This window comes from Erythranthe guttata, chromosome 4 (genome assembly GCF_056151865.1).
Source record: "Erythranthe guttata isolate IM_541 chromosome 4, IM_541, whole genome shotgun sequence".
Classification (NCBI taxonomy): domain Eukaryota; kingdom Viridiplantae; phylum Streptophyta; class Magnoliopsida; order Lamiales; family Phrymaceae; genus Erythranthe; species Erythranthe guttata.
In genome coordinates, this window is record NC_142536.1 from 771,962 (window position 1) to 791,859 (window position 19,898).

General features: G+C 34.2%; 3 protein-coding genes across 4 annotated transcripts; all 3 read left to right on the forward strand.

Moving 5' to 3' along the window:
* Positions 1 to 4,981: 4,981 nt before the first annotated feature.
* On the forward strand, positions 4,982 to 7,464 carry LOC105954302 (B-box type zinc finger protein with CCT domain-containing protein). 2 transcript variants are annotated; one of them, XM_088816167.1, is made up of 5 exons: positions 4,982 to 5,183; positions 5,285 to 5,888; positions 6,351 to 6,527; positions 6,675 to 6,958; positions 7,075 to 7,464. In XM_088816167.1, the coding sequence occupies exons 2-5, from the start codon at positions 5,379 to 5,381 to the stop codon at positions 7,163 to 7,165; spliced, it is 1,062 nt and encodes a 353-aa protein (XP_088672293.1). In that variant the 5' UTR covers positions 4,982 to 5,183; positions 5,285 to 5,378; the 3' UTR covers positions 7,166 to 7,464. The 2 variants fall into 2 exon arrangements, with proteins under 2 accessions (XP_088672293.1, XP_012833433.2); XM_012977979.2 differs by lacking the exon at positions 4,982 to 5,183 and having other exon boundaries at positions 5,232 to 5,888.
* Positions 7,465 to 8,661: 1,197 nt separating this feature from the next.
* Positions 8,662 to 9,798, forward strand: LOC105956901 (aspartic proteinase nepenthesin-1). The gene has a single exon (XM_012980814.2). The coding sequence runs from the start codon at positions 8,662 to 8,664 to the stop codon at positions 9,796 to 9,798; it is 1,137 nt and encodes a 378-aa protein (XP_012836268.1).
* Positions 9,799 to 10,651: 853 nt separating this feature from the next.
* On the forward strand, positions 10,652 to 12,121 carry LOC105956891 (aspartic proteinase CDR1). The gene has a single exon (XM_012980803.2). The coding sequence runs from the start codon at positions 10,652 to 10,654 to the stop codon at positions 12,119 to 12,121; it is 1,470 nt and encodes a 489-aa protein (XP_012836257.2).
* The last annotated feature ends 7,777 nt before the right edge of the window (positions 12,122 to 19,898 follow it).

Below are 19,898 nucleotides of genomic sequence, written 5' to 3' on the forward strand. Positions count from 1 at the left end.
TCTCCGGCGTTGACTTTTGTTTTGTTTTTTTTTTTTTTTTTTTTTTTTTTTTTCGTTTTCCTGAAATTTTTTTCCGGCCGGTCAACGGCCGTTGACCGCCGGGTCTCCGGCGTTGACTTTTTTTTTTTTTTTTTTTAATAATTTTGTTTTTTCTTAAAAAAAATATTTTAATTAATTTTACTGTCTTGGCTGCTAAATTACTGTCTCCGGCAGTTATTTAACTGTCGGAGACAGTAATTTAACTGTTAATTGACTTTTTTATTCTTAAAAAATATATTTTTAATTAATATTACTGTATTCGTTGCTAAATTACTGTCTCCAGCAGTTATTTAACTGTCGGAGACGGTAATTTAACTGTTAATTGACTTTTTTATTCTTAAAAAAAATATTTTTAATTAATATTACTGTATTCGTTGCTAAATTACTGTCTCCAGCAGTTATTTAACTGTCGGAGACAATAATTTAACTGTTAATTGACTTTTTTATTCTTAAAAAAAATATTTTTAATTAATATTACTGTATTCGTTGCTAAATTACTGTCTCCAGCAGTTATTTAACTGTCGGAGACAGTAATTTAACTGTTAATTGACTTTTTTTTTTTTTTTTTTTTTTTTTTCCTTACAAAAAAATTTGTTTTAATTAATATTACTGTCTTGGATGTTAAATTACTGTCTCCAACAGTAATTTAACTGTCTTAGACAATAATATTAATAATATTACTGTTCGGAAAAATAATATTCATAATATTACTGTCCCAAACAGTAATATTACTGTCTGAGACAGTAATTTAGTAGTCAAGACAGTAATATTAATTAAAATATTTTTTTTCTAAGAAAAAACAATTCAAAAAAAAAAAAAAAAAAAAAGTCAACGCCGGAATCTGGCCGGAAAAAAAATTCAAAAAAAAAAAAAATTTCAAAAAAAAAAAAGTCAACGCCGGAATCTGGCCGGAAAAAAACATTTCAGAAAAAAAATTATTTTCTGAAAAAAAAAAAGTTTTGGGGGTAAATGTGATATATTTGTTTAAATCCGGGGTCAATGTGTAATATTAAGGAAGTTAGAGCATAATGGGTGGAATTGTTAAGAATTATATTATTGAGGGTATTTTAGACTAAAGACATGGGGATGGGCTTAATTGAGAGACTGTTTTTTTTTGTGGACTAAAATGCATTTAAGTCCCATGTGATGGCCTTTTTGCCATTTGCCCATTTATTAATTAGTAATTAACTATTTTTTCATATACTTTAATTGATATACTATATATATCATCCGCATTCAGTTGTACGTGTATGTGTATGTGTATGTGGAATGTGGGTCCCTTGAAACATAAGTATCTTTGTCTTGGTGCTGAAAAGGGCATTTAATCAATTTGGGTGACGTGGAATTATCAGTATCATATGTTCCCTTTTTCACCGGGGAAGAGTTAGATGAAGATTTGAATTTTAGATTTTGATAGATAACTAACTATGCACATACACAGAAAAGAGAAAACTACTTACCTAATATTTAAATTTCTTTTTTGTTATTAAATTTAGAATAAAAGCTTTGATACTATGCCCTCCTCCTACTCCAACTCCTACTACCCCTATGGGTGCAAATATGTATGAATGTGCATAAATTATGTAATGAATGTATTGCAACTATATTATTACTTAGTAATAAATTTACAGTTCACCGAATACGATATATCACGAAAAGTTCGAGTTGTCTGCTACCACTTGCCAAAACAATATGAAGACAAATTGATATTTCATTAATGTCTGTAGCATCAAGTTGAATAATAATAGTTCACCAAATATCTCCCTTTTTTCCTTCCATTAAAAAATAAAATAAATATCTGCTTCCATTGAAACATAATTAGAACTTGGACATCAAGAAAAGAAATAAGCAAGTCTTTAATCAACTTTGTTTATTAGTAACTAGTAACTTTAACCCGTGCGTTGCACGGGTACCATTATAAAACAAAAGATATTTAAAACTTAATATGTTGAATATAATGAAATTCAATAATTGAAAATACATCACACCATAAGAAAATCGTAAAAATAAACCATAAAAAAATATTTAAAACTGAATATATTAAATATAATGAAATTAAATAATTGAGAATACACCACGCCATAAGAAAACCGTACAAAGATGGATAAATAATACTAAGAACTTGATTAATACAATTAACTATAGTTTTAACGATTGGCCAATCAAACCTAAGGCTCTATAGCTTGTCGAAGTACAAAAACATATCGTCACTTGCCATTTCTTGCTTCGTTGTTTCTCAATCCTCAAGAGTCAAGATTGATATGTGCAGAAGTTATGACAAAGTGAACAAAACCATGTAGTAGATATGAGAAGAGTCATAAAGTATTGATAGTGTGCTTGTATGAAAACGTAAGTAAACTATCAATATAGGAGCTATAAAAACGACCAATAGATCGGTATCGGTATCGGTAAAAACAAAAAAAATCAATTTTTACAGCTCACAAATTTACCTATCCAATGTTCTCAGAAAAAGTATCCGGAAAAATACCAAAATGGTATTTCCATAAGTCAAGTCTTCATAGGAGCATTATAGGCTTTAACAGTTTATCTATCAACTAAAATCACCACACAATTAAACCAAGCAATATCAACCCGAAAACCTTCTAGGGCTTCCCGAACTGAGGTAGTGCCGCTTCAAAAACAGGTTACGCCTTTTCCCATGTAACTATGTCTCCAAGATATTTCTCTAGTCTTTGGAAAATAAAATGAGGATATTTTCTTCTTCAATATCAACACAAATCAAGTTTTACATGTACATAAAGTTATTGTTTATATGCACTTAAAAGTTAGGACCATGATAATGATAGAAACTCTTCAAAAAAAATATACATGATAGAATATGTAACATAATTTGCAATTAAAAATTATTTCCAGATTCCACGTACAACCAATCTATATTTATATATGTGGCTTGATTAAATCACATAAGTTGTTGAAGGAATCACATAAAAATTATAACTATCGGGATTAAATCCATACACAAATTCAGGATGGTGTTCGAGTCCAGACCATGGTCCGAAGAGATATTAGACGAATTCAATTTCATATTGCTATTGCCATCTGATAATTCTTCTCTTAAATTCTTTAATCGATAATTCAAATCCGCCAGCCCCGAATGCATAACCTTGAATATCAGATTCTACACGGCACATAACGAATTCACAGAGAGAGCAATCTCTAGCTAATGAAAAAAAAAAAACAAATCTCTAAAAAGACAAAAAACTTACCCCCTAGCAAAAATTGCATTTCATCATCATGATCACGAAACAGATAACGGGGAAAAAAGTTGTCTTTATAGAAGATTTATATAAACAACCTTAGTTGCAAAATCTGGCAAACAATGAGGAAAGAAAAAACAATCAAATGTTGATGTAAAATTTTATATGATAAAACCAAATTAAAGTAACAGGTTATAAAAATATCTTGAATTTCGAGGTGTCTTCCAATGTTAAAAGAAACTTATTCTAAGCGCTGACCTCAAAATATTTTTAAAGTCATCTTCATAGAGCGGGATCCCGTTCATGTGACGTTTCCTGTCTTCATCTAATAACCAATTACGTACTCTTCATCTTTGCTTCCATAATTTATCAAAGGTACTACAAATGACAGAACCTACCAGAGTAAGATTGAAAATTAAATATATAGTCCTTAAATATTCAGTAGATGTAGTGAAAAAAAGGAGAAAAAACCCTTAAATGCTCACTCATTTTTGTCCGATGAGAAAGCTTCTTTCGTCACGCAATCCCACTCGTGAAATCACTTGATTTTCCAAATTCTCTATCACCAAAATTGTGGGGTCATATATAAACTTGTGCACATGATCAGGGAGCCTCTGTATTTTCAATTATCTCATTATCGTAATTCTTAATTTATAGGAAACATTTCCCATCATTTTCGTCTCATATTCTTCATCATGTGTCTACAACAAACAAATGGGGTTAAAAGGCGTTTATGAATTTCTAGCAGATTACGGATGAAAAAATCTATTCCTAAATCGTTGTATAAGATTCTTATCATCTTATATCCCTGTGACTGTGAAAACCTGCCAACACGCCGATTTCTGCTTTGAATAGAATGTCTCAACCAAAAAAATCCATGGTCGCGTGCATTCTCCAAATTTGTGACAAATATCAAATACCATAATATCGTTAAGAAATATATTGAATTGAAAAAGTTGTTTACAATTATCTTTAATTACCTTCAACGAAATTACCAACTTATGAAGACTTGGCACCGGAGACTGCATCAATTTGGTTTGGGAAATCCAAATTACCAAAATTTAGTCAAAAATGAAGAAAAAATAATATATATTGGAAAAACAAAAACAAAAAAAACACATGTAAATAAACAAAAATTGGAAACAAAGTAATACATCGAATCGTTAACAATAACAACACCAAAGAGATTGATGGAAATTTGATGTCAGACGATTGTAATAACAAATCAAATACAAATATATAATCCTAATTCGGAAACACAATACATAACTGCCCGTCTTACTTCTCAAGAGAGATCAGACTTGTCTTTGTCATATCTCTGTTGTTTCCTCCGCATTCGAATTTACTAAGCGAATTTGCAGAAATGAAGTGAGAAATGGTAGGTGAAAACTTATAGTAGGGGTGCGAAAGGGGATGAAAGAGAGAAGATTGTGAACGTAGATGAAATGCGCGGGGGGGGGGGGGGGGGGGGGTGAGGGGGTGAAGAAAGAATAACAGAATTAGGGAATAAGGAAGATCGTGTATTGAATTTTCTTCGGAGTGGACGGTTTTTGTGAAAGAATAATAATAGTTCACCAAATATCTCCCTTTTTTCCTTCCATTAAAAAATAAAATAAATATCTGCTTCCATTGAAACATAATTAGAACTTGGACATCAAGAAAAGAAATAAGCAAGTCTTTAATCAACTTTGTTTATTAGTAATAGTGATTAGTGACTTGTCACCACACCCAACCACGAAACAACTGCGTATTTTCCTTTTTATACTGAGACTTTTATTGCATATTTTAAATAATTCCAAGTTTGACCTCAATAAAATTGAATATAATTAAATATGCAGTAAAAAAAAAAAGAAAAAAAAGAAATTTGTTCCGTTGTGCACAAGTTTGTAAATGCATCTGCGGCCGAGACACGTGAAAAGCGATAAGGTTTTCTTTCCTCTTTTAGAGCTGCCATTTCATCTTCCTCCTCCACTTCACACACACACACACACACACACTGAATCTGTGACTGAATCAACAACACACAGGTGTGTTTTTGACGATCGATTACTGCAAGTTTTGATGATTACATAGAAGAGAAGAAGAAAAATTTTCAATTTCGACAAGGAAAAATCGATTACCATGACCGAGCAGCAACAAACCGACCGTCTCTGCGATTTCTGCAACGAGTCAAAAGCCCTACTCTACTGCCGAGCTGACTCAGCGAAGCTATGTTTGAAGTGTGACCTTGAAGTGCACTCCACGAACCAGCTCTTTCGGAAGCACAGCCGCTCCCTTCTCTGCGATTCCTGCAATTCGTCGCCGGCTTCTATTTTCTGCAGCACTGAATCGGCCGTTCTCTGTCAGAATTGCGACTGGGAAACACACAACAACGCTAGGTCTGCTCATGACCGGAGACCTCTTGAGGGTTTCAACGGCTGCCCTTCTTTGACCGAGCTCTTGGGTTATTTAGGGTTGGAGGATTTGGGGAAGAAAAGCTTCGATTTCGGCGGTGAGAACGATGGCGATTGGTTGGATTTGTTGGTTTGGGAGACTCCTTCAATTGCCAGCCTTGATGATTTGATTGCTTCCAATGACTGTGCCGATTCTTCCCCCAGTTTTCAGGCTATGGGAGTCCCTCCTCTGCCTAAGGTTTTCTTCATTATTTCTCCCCAAAAAATTGATCTCTAATTGTTTTATTTTATTTGTTCATTTGATTTATATGGTGATAAAGCTTAGAGTGTACACAGAAAAATACTGTGATTTTGATTATCTCTCAGTGTAGATTTTGGTGCAATTTTTCATGTGTTATTAATTGTTATATATCATACTGAATTTCTTGAAATGGTTCCTCTGCTTGTGATGATATCTACTCTGTGCCAATTTTCTTTTAATGTTGTTAAATTTATGTTTCTAGTGAGGGACTTTCGGAACTTGTTTGACACCAACATCTGGAACTGCTTGGGGCTTGGTCTCTTTCGACTGAGTCAAACAAATCTCTGTTTAACTTGTTCCATTTATATAGTTTACGTAGCATCTGCCATAATCTACTCGTGCTTGTTTTTGCATCTTCTAAATGTTAATCTCTCCTTTTAAATATCGTTATTCTCTTAGAACCGGAATGCGGTTTGTGGACAACATAAAGAAGAAATATTTTGCCAACTTCGTGCGATGGCGAAAAAGGATCCCAACTTCAGTGGTTCTTTGGAAGATCTTGAACTGCAAGTACCCGGAAAGTGTGAGCCAGACCTTGAAAATAACACAGAGCCAATATCAGTTCCTTCATACGAGGTAATCTGCCTCTTTTCCCGGATTCTTGTGATTCATATGAGGTTTCAAATACTTTCTTATTAGCGATTCTCGATTGTTCTTACCACAGATGTGAGTTTGTTCTAGTATAAAATAGGAATGAAAATAACCGACATTCTCTATTTACAGATAAACGAACTCAAATGGAGTAGCTTTACTAGTGGGGTTCCAGATGATGAAGGATTTCCCTCTTCCAACTTCATCGATAGTTTGTTCGACATGAACCATTTGGTACCCGATAAGGATTCCGATTTTGGTGACGGCTCAGATATTGGAAATGGTTTCGAAGAAGTTCATCATCATGTGCCTGTGGACTCCAAACCCTTTGAAGTTCCTCCTCCAGCCCGTGAATTGAACAGCCATGAGAGAGACTCTGCTATCTCACGCTACAAAGAAAAAAAGAAAACTAGGAGGTAATATATATAAATTTGATTTTTCAGTTCGATAACCTTGTTATAGATGCATTCTTGAAAGGTTGGACAATAGTGATATTTCTTACGTTTATTCCGTCATTTTTTTTTGGTTAAAGGTATGATAAACACATTAGATACGAATCGAGGAAAGCTCGGGCAGAAAGTAGGACGAGGGTAAAGGGCCGTTTCGCAAAGATCGATCGGTAGCGATCATCCTCTCTCTGATGATGATTTTGCGGATTTTCAGTGATCAAAACTGCTGCTCAAAGTAAGTTACATGTGTGGATGATGTTCTGCAAATTTCTGTGTATTTATTATGTGTTATTATCTCACTCCCAAGACAATTTTTCTTTCCTTTTTTCTTTTGTCCTCTTTGTTTTTCAATTGGCATGTGGTAGTAGCAGACACATGTTAGTTTAGCCATTTCCTATGTTTGTAGCATAGTAATGTTTAACATGTAACTTGTTGAGAGATGTATCTTATGCACACGTTTTTTTTTTGCTAAAGTTCGTTGAAAAGTCGAAATCTTCAATTAATATTTTTTAACAAGAAAAAATTTAGTATATTAGATGTTTATGCATTATTTAGTCGAAAACTAATTGTTGAACTAAGTTTTGAACAATCGAATAAATATCACAGAACATTATATACTATAGCACACGCTTTTTGCTAAAATCGCTGAAATGTGTAAATCTTTTTTATAATTTTGTTTTGAACAATGGAGCAAAAATCACAAAAAATCCTATACTATTTATTATAGCGCACGATTTTCGCTGAAAAGCAGCCGAAAAGTTAAAATCTTTACTTAATATTTTTTAACAGTCAAATATACATTAAAAAAACATGTTTATTCATTATAAGTCGAAAAACAGCTCTATAAACTGTTGAATTGAGTTTTGAACAGTGAAGCAAAAATCACAAAAAATCATATTAGGCCCATTAAGAGGCAGAAAACTAACAAGCCCATTACAACTGTTACACGGCCCAATATTGTTTCTTCATGGGCATAACTTACTGCAAAACGAGGCCCATTATGGCGAGACGAGGCGAGGCCAATTTAGGCCAGTTTGAATTCTGTATTAAATAGATAAAAAAAAAGAGAATATTAAAAAATTGTATCAAAAATTACAAAAAGAGATATGAACACTAAATTTAATTAAATACAGAATCCGCGCAGATAGATTTTTCCACTTTAAAATTAATTAGGCCTGGTTCTTTGTTGAATGCCACACTACACTACACTACACTTTTCTGGGGTGTATTTATTTATGTACAAAGAGAATGCAATCTTTTCAACACAAGAGAAGAAAAGGCAATAGTGGATATGTACAACCATCAATGAATCATCAATGAATCAACTTTATCTGATTATACATAACTCCGTAATCAACTAACACAGAATCTCTCTACAGTAAACCAAAATAGAAACTTAAACAAATATGAATTATATGCACACACTTTCAAACCCTCTCCTCTTAATTTTCATTTTTTTAGCTGTAAATTCCAATGCATTGAGCATCAAACTCATCCACAGGCACTCCACAGATTCCCCATTTTACCCTGGAAACCTAACTCACTATCAAAGAATCAACATCCATCTTCAATCATCATCTGCCTATGCTAATTGGCTTTCAAATTTCACTTCATCATCAAAAAGAAGCATGCAAACAAATACTTCGAATCAAATATTAATACGCCCCACAATGAAAAACCAGGACCTAATGTACTTGATCGAAACCGGTTTCGGAACTTTCCCCCCGCCGCGGGCCCCACACAACAAGTACTTCCTCCACATCGACACCGCCAGCGAGCTCATGTGGGCCCAGTGCGACGAGTGCCGCAGAACGCGCTCCTGCTTCCTCCAGGCGGCACCACTCTTCCCCGCCCGCCAATCCAAGACCTACCGCCCCCTCCCATGCAACAAACACCCCCTCTGCACCCCCGGAGAGTGCATCAAATCCACCTGCTCCTACGAAATCGTCTACGCTGACGATGCAGCAACTTCCGGATACCTCGCTCAGGAAAGCTTAACTTTCCGTTCGGACAAGAACAAGACCGCAACTGTCCAAAAAGTTGTTTTCGGATGTGGCATAAAAAACCTCGGTTTTAGCGAGTCCTCGAAAACAAATATCGTTGCGGGCAATTTTGGTATGGGCCCCGGAAAGCTCTCGTTTTTAACTCAAAAACGGGACATAACTCAAGGCAGGTTTTCTTACTGTCTCCCACCGTTCGAGTCTGCACATAAATCCACCACTTTCCTCAGGTTCGGTAATGATGTGCCACAGACGAAGGGGTTCAAGTCAACACCGTTGATTATAAACCGCGACAACCCGTTTTATTTCGTGGTCTTAAAAGGCATAAGCATTGCGAACAAACGAGTCAACACTATAACAGATTCGATGCTTGCTCGTACAAACGCAGATGGCGGCGGCTATGGAGGTTGTATAGTGGACTCAGGGAGTACGATAACGGTGGTTCCTCCAGTGGTGTATCAGAAGCTGAAAGAAATGCTGATCAAGAATCACTTTTTGAGCTACAAAAAGACGAGGAATTTAGAAAGTATGGACGTGTGTTATTTGTTCCCGCGTAACAAGGGATTTAAGGACCTTCCGAATATTACTTTCCATTTTCAGGATTCTGATATGGTGTTGCCTCCTCAATTGGGGTATATATTCGGAAAGAGGGGTAAAAATAACTACTTTTGTCTAGCGATGGCTGCTCATGATATTGATGGTTTGATTGTGATTGGAGCTTTGCAGCAGGCGAATACTCGTTTCGTATTTGATATCGTCAAACGGAAGCTGTACTTTGGCCATGAAGATTGCACTCTTGGCGCTTAGGTGGATCGGAGGAGCTCCAAATCTCACCAAACTTTCTTGATTCTGTGAATAAGGATAAAAGAGATATATTACTTGATCTTGTAATGCTGATATGATATTTGTGAATAAGAAAATGAAATGCTTTTTACCGTTTGAAAATTGCTATTTTCGGTTCATAACAAAAAAACACTTTATCTCTCTAAAACCCCAAAACCTCCCAAAAACCCCCCAAACTGCAAATAGCAAAAACAAAAAAAATAAAATTTCGAACATTCGAAATCAAGCTTGAAGAAGAGTTGGATTTTGATTTTTTGAGGTAATTTCGATTCTTTTATGTGTAATATGCATTGGGTCGGTCGATTATGGAACCAATTTCATGTTAAAAAGCCCTAAAAATCGATTTGTAGGGTTTTTTTTTTTTTTTTTTTTTCGCAAAAATATGTTGGAACTCCCAAGATGGGCGTCCAACTCCGTCCGGGCGTTCTTACACGCCTTGGGTGCCCATCTTGAGCGTTCAATTAAAAAAAAATAAAAAAAATGTTTGCACTGGATGCCCAACTCGGGCGCCCAAATGCAGCTTGCACGCCCAACTTGGACGTGCACTGCATGCATAGGCGCCCAAGTTGGGCTTTAACGCGTTTTGGGGGGTTTTTTGGTTTTTTTGGGAAGTTTTAGGGTTTTAGAGAGATAAAGTATTTTTTGTTATGAATCATAAATAACAATTTTCAAACCGTAAAAAACAAGTCCCAGAAGAAAACATATTCTAATTCCAATAAAAAAAAATGGAAACTGCATTTACAAGAAATCATCTTTTCAGGGTGTGAAAAATCTTCCTTTCTCTAATGCAGAAATTAATTGGCAAATGGTAATAAACATGGTCATATCCTTAGAACTCTATAATATTTTCGCTGAAATCAACGAATTGAAACAGAAAATCAGAAAATCACAGAGACGAAAAGCCACCATCAAAATTCCGATGTCGTTGGCTCTGTGTATTTTGTTTTTTCTATTGCAAACATATGCCTCGACAGAAATAGCCAATGGCATCAAACTACAACTTAGTCATGCGTCATTGGTTTTCGAGAACAACCTTAGTCATGAACAAAGAAATCAAAGACTTGTACAACAATCCTATGCATCATCACTAGTATCAAGAAAATCTAAAAAGCCTAATTTGCTGATCAGACCACAAGTTGCTATACAATCTCCTTACTATTACATGGTAAAAATCGGCATCGGGACTTTCAAACCCGAACCCCGTTATCCATCATTCAGATCATACTATTTATACATGGATAGTGGCAGTGATCTGCTGTGGATGCAGTGTGAAGGGTGCAGGGCAAGTGGCGGTAGATGCTTCCCACAGAAAGAGCCCGTTTACCCAAATAACGGGTCGAGTTCTTACCGACCCATCCTTTGTGATAAAAACAACAGCCTATGTGAACCAAATCACTGTATCAAAGGTTCATGCTCATATAACATGAGTTACTTAGACAACACCTTCTCATCGGGCATTCTTGCTTCCGAAAACTTTGTATTCAATTCAGATGTTGGAAGAACTGAGGTTGTAAGAAATCTCGTATTCGGCTGTGGAGTTTATAACAGGAAAACCTATGGTAATAACAGCAATCAAATTGCAGGAGTAATGGGTCTTGGTTGGGGTTCGTATTCCATTGTCGCTCAAGCTAACTCTATAACTCGAGGCATATTTTCTTATTGTCTTCCACTGATCGACAACAAGAACACTAGCAACTGGCCTATTACATATTTAAGATTTGGTGGTGATGTAATAAAACGACTGGATTTAAAGGTCACACCGTTGCTGCGTGTTAAGGATCAAACGGTCTATCATCTGGTTTTACAAGGTATTAGCATCAACAACAAGAGATTGACGAGCCTTTCCGATAGAGATTTTCAATTGAGAGGTGATGGCTCTGGTGGCTGCATAATTGACTCGGGCACTCCATTTTCAAGACTCGTACAACCGGCTTATACGGTGTTGATAAAAGCACTAAAGAGGCACTTTTGGAACCGGAGAAGTTCAAAGCTGAATTTAGGGGGGCTCGAGCTATGCTACGAACGAAGAAAAAACGAAGGGTATAAAAACCTTCCCAGCATGACCCTTCATTTCAAGAATGCTGATCTTGTGGTTAGGCCAGAATCGCTGTTTCTTGTGTTGGACAAGATTGGTTCTGTCAAAGGCGAATACTTTTGCTTGGCAATAATTCCGAGCGATTTTATTAGCGTACTAGGATCTTATCAACAGACGAACCAACGTTTTGTTTACGATACGAAACAAAATCAGCTGCTCTTCGGCCCTCAAGATTGCTCGAAAGATGCTTAAGTATTGAGAGCAATGCATTCTACTATTTTGTGTATCAATGGACACAATTCTATCCACATATTTATCACAATTCTGTCCACATACAAACTATAGATTAATACAAAAGTAAAACCAACATACTGGTGTCAATTGCCGATGTACACCAGGTTATTATATTGATAAGTTGTTGAAGCGAAAAAATCATTCAAATTTAAAATGAAGTTGTTTCAGATGTGAAAAGAGACTCGTGGGATTGTTGTCAAGTGAAGGAAGATGTGTATAACAACGATAATGTCCTACCTAGGATCTGCTTTTCTTGTCAATTAACTAATTAATTAATTAATAAAAATTATTATTTGGGAGGTGTTAATTATGAACAAGATTTATATTTGGAACTTTAAAAGGTAGACATAGCAAAATAAATAGCTCGCTCAGGTCGGATATGACCTGTTATAAAAGTTGGAAAAATTAAATTCTGGCAACATATGTTTTTTTACTGAAAATCTGAATCAAGTAATGGGTTTCCAGGCGAAACAAAGACCATCATTTACTTACTTCCGTCGACACACCTCGAGTATTATAGTTAGGCTGCCGCTATACTAATTTCACTTGTGCAACACCAAATTAAAGAAAGATTTTAAAAGATGAAATGACAAATATACCCATAAATTTAATTGACTTTTGTTTGCTCATCCAAGACCAAATAACAAATAAATAAATAAATAAAAAAAAAAAAAACAAAGAAAATGTGAAATTAAAAAAACTCAGCACACACATCCCCCTTAAACCCTACCATACGCCCAAGCTCTGCGGCCAAAGCTCCACCGCCGACCGTCGCTCTTGATGCGACGTTCTTGATGTCTTGTACATATTTTTTAAATCTTGGATGAATTTGGACAATAAATTACGTCTTCGCATTCGTCTTTTGCTATAAAAAATAAATAAATATGAAATAAAAATTAATTGAAAAATAGAAAGTTAAAAAAAATATGAAACAACTAGATTTCGACAATAAGGTGTCGAATATATGTCCATAAATTCGACACTCGAAATTTAGTATATTTGGACTAATTTGCTAACATTTAAATTTCGACACTAAGATGTCGATTTTGTACTCTAAAATCGACATCACAATGTCGATTTTTACCTATAAAATTCGACACGTGCATGTCGATCGCGTCCGCGCGGGATTTTTTTGGAAAAAAAAATGAAACAACTAAATTTCGACATTAAGGTGTCGAATATATGTCCATAAATTTGACACCTTAATGTCGAAATTTAGTATATTTGGACTAATTTGCTAACAGTTAAATTTCGACACTAAGGTGTCGGTTTTGTACTCCAAATCTCATGTCGATTTTTACCTATAAAATTCGACATGTACATGTCGACTACGTGTGCGCGGCTTTTTTTTTTGGAAAAACGATATTCTAGCTAAAAAAACACATAAATGCATATCTTCTCGGGTCTTCCACCGTAGAATCTTCTAGTTTGATGTCTTCTGACTCCATATTTGCCATCTTTGTAAGATTTCTTAAGTTTTGATGATTTTGAATGATTAGGTTTTGTGGGTTTTGGAAGGTGGAGAAGATGAGAGTTGGTCTTGTGGTTTTGTGATATGATTTTTTGTGTTTTTGAGTTTTGGTATTGCACATTTGGAATTTTCTATTTTTTTAACAAGTAATGCTATTATAGTATTTATACATTGAAAATTTTAATTTGGTCTTGCACAAGTTGAATTAGTCTTGCATATAGCGCATCCTTATAGTTATCGTCCCAGTATACAAATTATGTAGAGCAACTGTACACTCAGATTAGAGAATCAAACATGTTGGAATCGTCAAAACAATATTCTTCCTTTAGTTCATTTATTGATTTCCTCAAAAAGGCAAATGAAACAAAAAAACCTATTTATATTATGTCACATGTAGCAGTATGAAACATTTTGAAACGAGATTTACGGTCCATATAATTACTAAAACATTGCTAGGAAAAACGGCACTACACGAGAGAGAACTCACTAAGAAGCCATTGGCTTGTCTTGTGTGTTTGAGTTCATACCAAGCTGAGCCTGATTACTGCGATGCCAAGAATAGTTTGTCAATGCGAGAAGATATGGAGAAAAAAATAATAGTTTGCCCGAGGAGCATCATAAGTGATCGAGACCCACACTTCACAGGACGATTATGGACGAAACTTTTCAAGCTTTTGGGGACCGAGCTTTGCTTTTCAACGAGTTTTCACCCCAGACCGACGGACAAACGGAGAGGGTGAACGCAGTGCTACTTACGACACTTAGCGGGAGCCAATCAAAAGGATTGGGCGAAACTCGTCGACGTGGCTCAATTTTCTTACAACTTGCAGCGGAGTGAAGCCACGTGAGGAGTCCATTCGAGCTTGCAGCCCAGTGAAGCCACGTGAGGAGTCCATTCGAGCTTGGAACGAGACAACAACCGCTTACGCCACACACTTTGGCTACGACAATCGATGGAAGAAGTCCCGAAGCATTGAAAATGGCTAAGTCGTGGGAGGAACAAGCCGACTTAGCTCGAGTGTGCCTTGAGAAAGCTAGGCGACGTATGAAGAAATGGGCGGCGACAAACGACGACCACGAGAATTCGACGTTGGGGTGCAAGTGATGGTGAAACTCTTGCCCCAACAGTTCAAGGCATTGCGTAGCATGCACAAGGGTCTTAAAACTATTTGCAAATATTTTTCGAAATATTTGCAAACACCACCAACTTTTAGAAATAAGCACTTAAAACTAACTTAAATCACAATCACTAACTTCTGCTTTTAAATAATCATTTGCAAACACCACCTAAATTGAAAATATAACATTGGCTTGTATTTATAGGACTGTATTCAAAATACAGGACTGTATTCAAGGGCCATTTTTTTTTTTACAATATATCGGGATTTTTTTTGAAAATTGGAGTGATTTTATAATTAATTTCAGAAATACAATAAAGCGTCAATTTGAATGACGCTCTTTAAGAGCCATCGGATTGAGCTAGGATCAACGGCCAGCTCTCCTATTTTGTCTTTTTAATCGGACGGTCTGAGATTGATCTGGGCGATCCGACGGTCCTTAAAAGGCGTTATTCAAAATGACGCCCTTTGACCTGCCGCACTGGATTATAGCGTCAATCACAGATATGTGTTTTAGCAGCCGTTGGATTGTGTTCATATCAACGGCTGGATTTCAGCTGAGGTTTTTTTAAATTTTACTTAATTTTTTTTATTGTTAAATTGTAATACTTAATTGAATTTTAAGTTTAAATTAATTATATGTTGTATTTTAAATTTTTTCCTTCATTTATTTATGCAATTTATTTTATAATTCAATATAAAATAATACAAAGTTAATTAATTATAACCTAACAAAAATTAAGAAATAAAGAACTCTTTTATCAATTATATTACCTTTTTTGTGAAATGAAAAGTTTTTTTGCATAAATTATAAATAAAGAACTATTTTGCCAATTATATATATTATTTTTTTTAAATTTATATTTTATTAAATAAAAATAAAATGCCTAATTATTAGGAAATATTTTTTGTCTCCAAATCCTTTAGTTTATTTAATTTGTTTTTATTGAATAACTAAAATACTAAAAAGTTTTAATAATTAACAAACATAAACTACAATAACAATATCACCAATGACGGTGACCTCCGGTGTCACATCTCGGGGCCTTCTAGTCCTGTGCCCTCTACCAACTTGTTCATCCTCGTCATTTTCATTATCACTCGAAGAATTTGCGGATTGAGAATAAGGAATAGGTGTGATCTGACGATCTACCAGTCGCGATGTAGACGAAAACTGATGCGTAGACCTCAAATGAACTGGGTTTTCCGAATTCATATTCGGATTATAGTAGGGGTATGGGGTGTACGGATCTGCATCAACGAGATTTGCTAGCACCCACAATCACTACTCAATCCACCACAAGTTAAACTTCTACCTATTTATAATAATAAAAAAAACCATCAAAATAAAAATTTCAGCAATTATTTAAAAATGGGGAAAAAAAACACAGCTCCAACCCAAGTTGTACTACATTTGTGTAATATAACAAATAATTACCTTCAAACTATTATTATTTGCTAGCTACAAAAATCTCTTCTCAAAACACCACAAATTAAGCTTCCACCTAGTTATAACAATAAAAAACAAAATTAAAATTTCAGCAATAAAAAATAATAATATTTGTCTAATATAACAAATAAATACCTCCAAATAATTATTATTTGCTAGCAGCGTAAATCCTTTCTCAATCAACCGCAAATTACATTTCACCTAATTATAACAATCAAAACACACCAAATTTTAAATTTTAGACATTATTTAAAAAAAAAGGATGAAAATATGTCAAATTATTAAAACATGGGATCAAAAGTGAAACTGATGTAAACTTGAGGGGCTAAAGTGTAATTTTACCATTTTCATAAATTGAAAAGAAAAAAAATTAAGAATTTTGAAGTCATTGATATTGAATTTTGACTAAACATCCATAAATTCAAACGGTTTGAAATCATGAATTTGAAATCTAAATCCTAATTATGGTAAAAAAGATGATTTATGGTCAAAATTAATGGTACTAAGAAAATGGCACACATCATTTACAGTGATTACTAGCACCAATAACATCAACAATTTGAACAGATAAAAACACAACAAAACTCGTCTCCTTAAAATTATAAAATATGGAAGAAGTAAACAAACTTGTCTACGGTTCGAAAATGCTAAAATTCTACAAAAACTCTGGTTGAAAAGGAGACAATAAACGAACAAAACCACATAATAGTTCATAAGCTAAGATTTGAACATAAGTTCCAATGTTGGTAGCCTTGTTGAGGATAATACCTATTTTAATGTCATGACTAATTCTACCAATTTATCCACTAACTCACTAATAATTAATTAATTTATCCTACTAATCATTCTACTCGTATCATATTTAAACCATTACAAAAAATTTAAATTTCAGAAATTATTTAAACACAATCAAACATTCCTTCTTAAATCTACCATAAGTTAAAGTTTAACCTAAAAATAACAAGGAAGAACAACAATAAAAATTTGAATTTCATAATAAATTATATATATTTTAACAATACAATAAATAATTTATCTCCAAATTAATTGATAATTTACTAGATCAAAATTTCATTAATCCACCATTAATAAAAATTTAACAAAATTATATTAATAATTAAAATCCTATTTAACTATAATAATAATTGAAAGAGTGAAAAAAATTACCTCAATAAGTACCCTGTTGAAATTAATTAAAATTACCTACATTAGTTAAAATATAAATTAAACAATAATAAATAATAATTAACAAAAAAAAAGGGAGAGAAAGAAAACTTACGTTGGTTGGGACGAAGGGAGCAAGGCAGCAAATGTGGGGAATTGTAATTGTTTAAGGGATATATATATATATATATATATATATATATATATATATATATATATATATATATATATATATATATATATATATATATATATTCGGCCGAAATCACGACCGTTAAATCGAGAAGAATCGGACGGCCGTTAAAACGCGCAATTTGAACTGCCGCGTTCAACCATCTGACAAGTCAAAGCGCGTCGTTCAAAATGACGCGTTTTAACGACCGTCAGATCTTCTGATCAATCCCTGGACGTCCGATTAAGAGGACAAAATAGGAGAGCTGGCCGTTGATCCTAGGCTCAATCCGACGACTCTTAAAGAGCGTCATTCAAATTGACGTTTTATTGTATTTCTGAAATTACTTACAAAATTACCCCAATTTTCAAAAAAAAATTCCGAAATATTGTAAAAAAAAAAAATGGCCCCTGTATTCAACCGTTGTGAAGACCGAAGATAATAAGGTAAATATTTTTCTTTTGTTTTTTAAGTGTTTTTTTTTTATAAGGTAAGTATTTTAAAAAAGGTAAGTATTTAAAAAAAGATCTCATATCAGTTTAAGATAATAAGGTAAATATTTTTCTTTTGTTTTTTTAAGTGTTTTTTTAATAAGGTAACTATTTAAGAAAAGGTAAGTATTTAAAAAAAGATTCCGTATCAGTTTAACTCCCCTCTTTACCTTTTTCTCCAAGTTAAATATAAACTTGCAATTCCTTAAATTATTTAATTAATTATTATTACCAATAATTAATTTATTAATAATAAATGGACCAATTACGAGTATTTAACTAAAACATATTCTAATTTTGTTAATTATGCAGAAAAATTCAAGTTAATTTCAAACTTTGAGAATATCTTCCAAATTTTTCTCTTCTCGATTTTTTGTCTGAATATTTGCATGTTTGATCGAGTTTCGCCTTATTTCAAATTAATACTATTAAATTCTTCCTCAATATAAAATAAGTTAAAAATATGCATCTAAATTCTAATTACTCAGTTCTTCAACCCATGTAGAGTATTATTTTTGGTAAAATGAAAGTTCATTTATAATGTTTTGAACTTAGAATTATAAATACAATTATATTATTCTCCAAATAGCAAAAAAAAATATATTTATACGATTAGGAGCTAGGGGAAAAATAAGGAAGACGTCAATAATTTTAAACAAAGAAAACATTTCACCCGGTGTAATATCTACAAAACTACCGATTATGTAATTAATGATATTATTTTTTTATAAAGAAATAACAAAATATATATAATTATGAATTTATTTCTATATTAAATATGTACCAATAAATAGTCCGTTTCTCCAGATTGATAGATAATACTTATCAACATAGGCCTCGTATGGTTATTCATTATTGGACTCAAATTGCATAGTATAAGACGATTAGGTTGTACATTATGCTTGCTTGTTTGCACGGTTTGGCAGGACCGCAGGAATCAAAACCCAAAAAACTTGGGTTGTACATTGTGTTCCTATGTTTGTACAATTGAAAGGAATTAATTACAAAAATTGAAAGGAATTAATTACAAAAGGTCGAGGTTCGGTTGAAGAATAAGGCTTGACCCACACGCGCCGGCGATTCGGGGCAACCCCCACACCACCACAAGGCCCAATAGCGGCTGCTGCTCTGTCAAGCCAGCACTTAAATATGTAACGTGTTCACAACATCGTTGCCCTCTAACTCAACCTCAAAGCGCGCGTTCCGAGTTAGAGAATGTGTGTGATGGTTATTCCGGTGGGGGTGCCACCACCACCTCAACGGCCGGCACCTTTAGGGGGCACCCTTGCCGGCCGGAATCACAATATCGCCGCCGAGACCCCTTCAACAAGATCCCTCAATGGGGTGGCAGTGTGTGATGGCCCCGCTAATCCTGCCACGTAGGCGGGAGGGAGCCTGCCGACGTGGAGGATTGGAACAACCTGCCGGAGAGAGTGGGCCCACACCTTATTTTAACAACCTTCCGTCGCCTTAATGCCCCTGCTTAGGTCACAGGTTCGCGCTGCTGAACCCGGCGATTGATAATCCTGAAAATATTGTTTATAAAGAATATAAAATTTGTTTAGTTTCTCGATGTGGGATGACAAAATGCAACGAATTCTCTTTTCTGATTTAGAATGGACTACTTTTTTGTGTACTCGGAATTTGAGCCCAATCGAAGTAATATTTAAATTGAGCCCATTTCAAAGTAACTGAAAGTCCAAGATGGATATATTCGTTTTAAAATAATGATCAAATCAAATATATTTATAACTATAATTATAATTATAATTCATCAAAAGGGAAAGAAAAACTTTAATAATTATGATTCTTTTCATAAATATAACGATATTGATTTATCGAAAAAAAAATATATCATACTACCTTGTA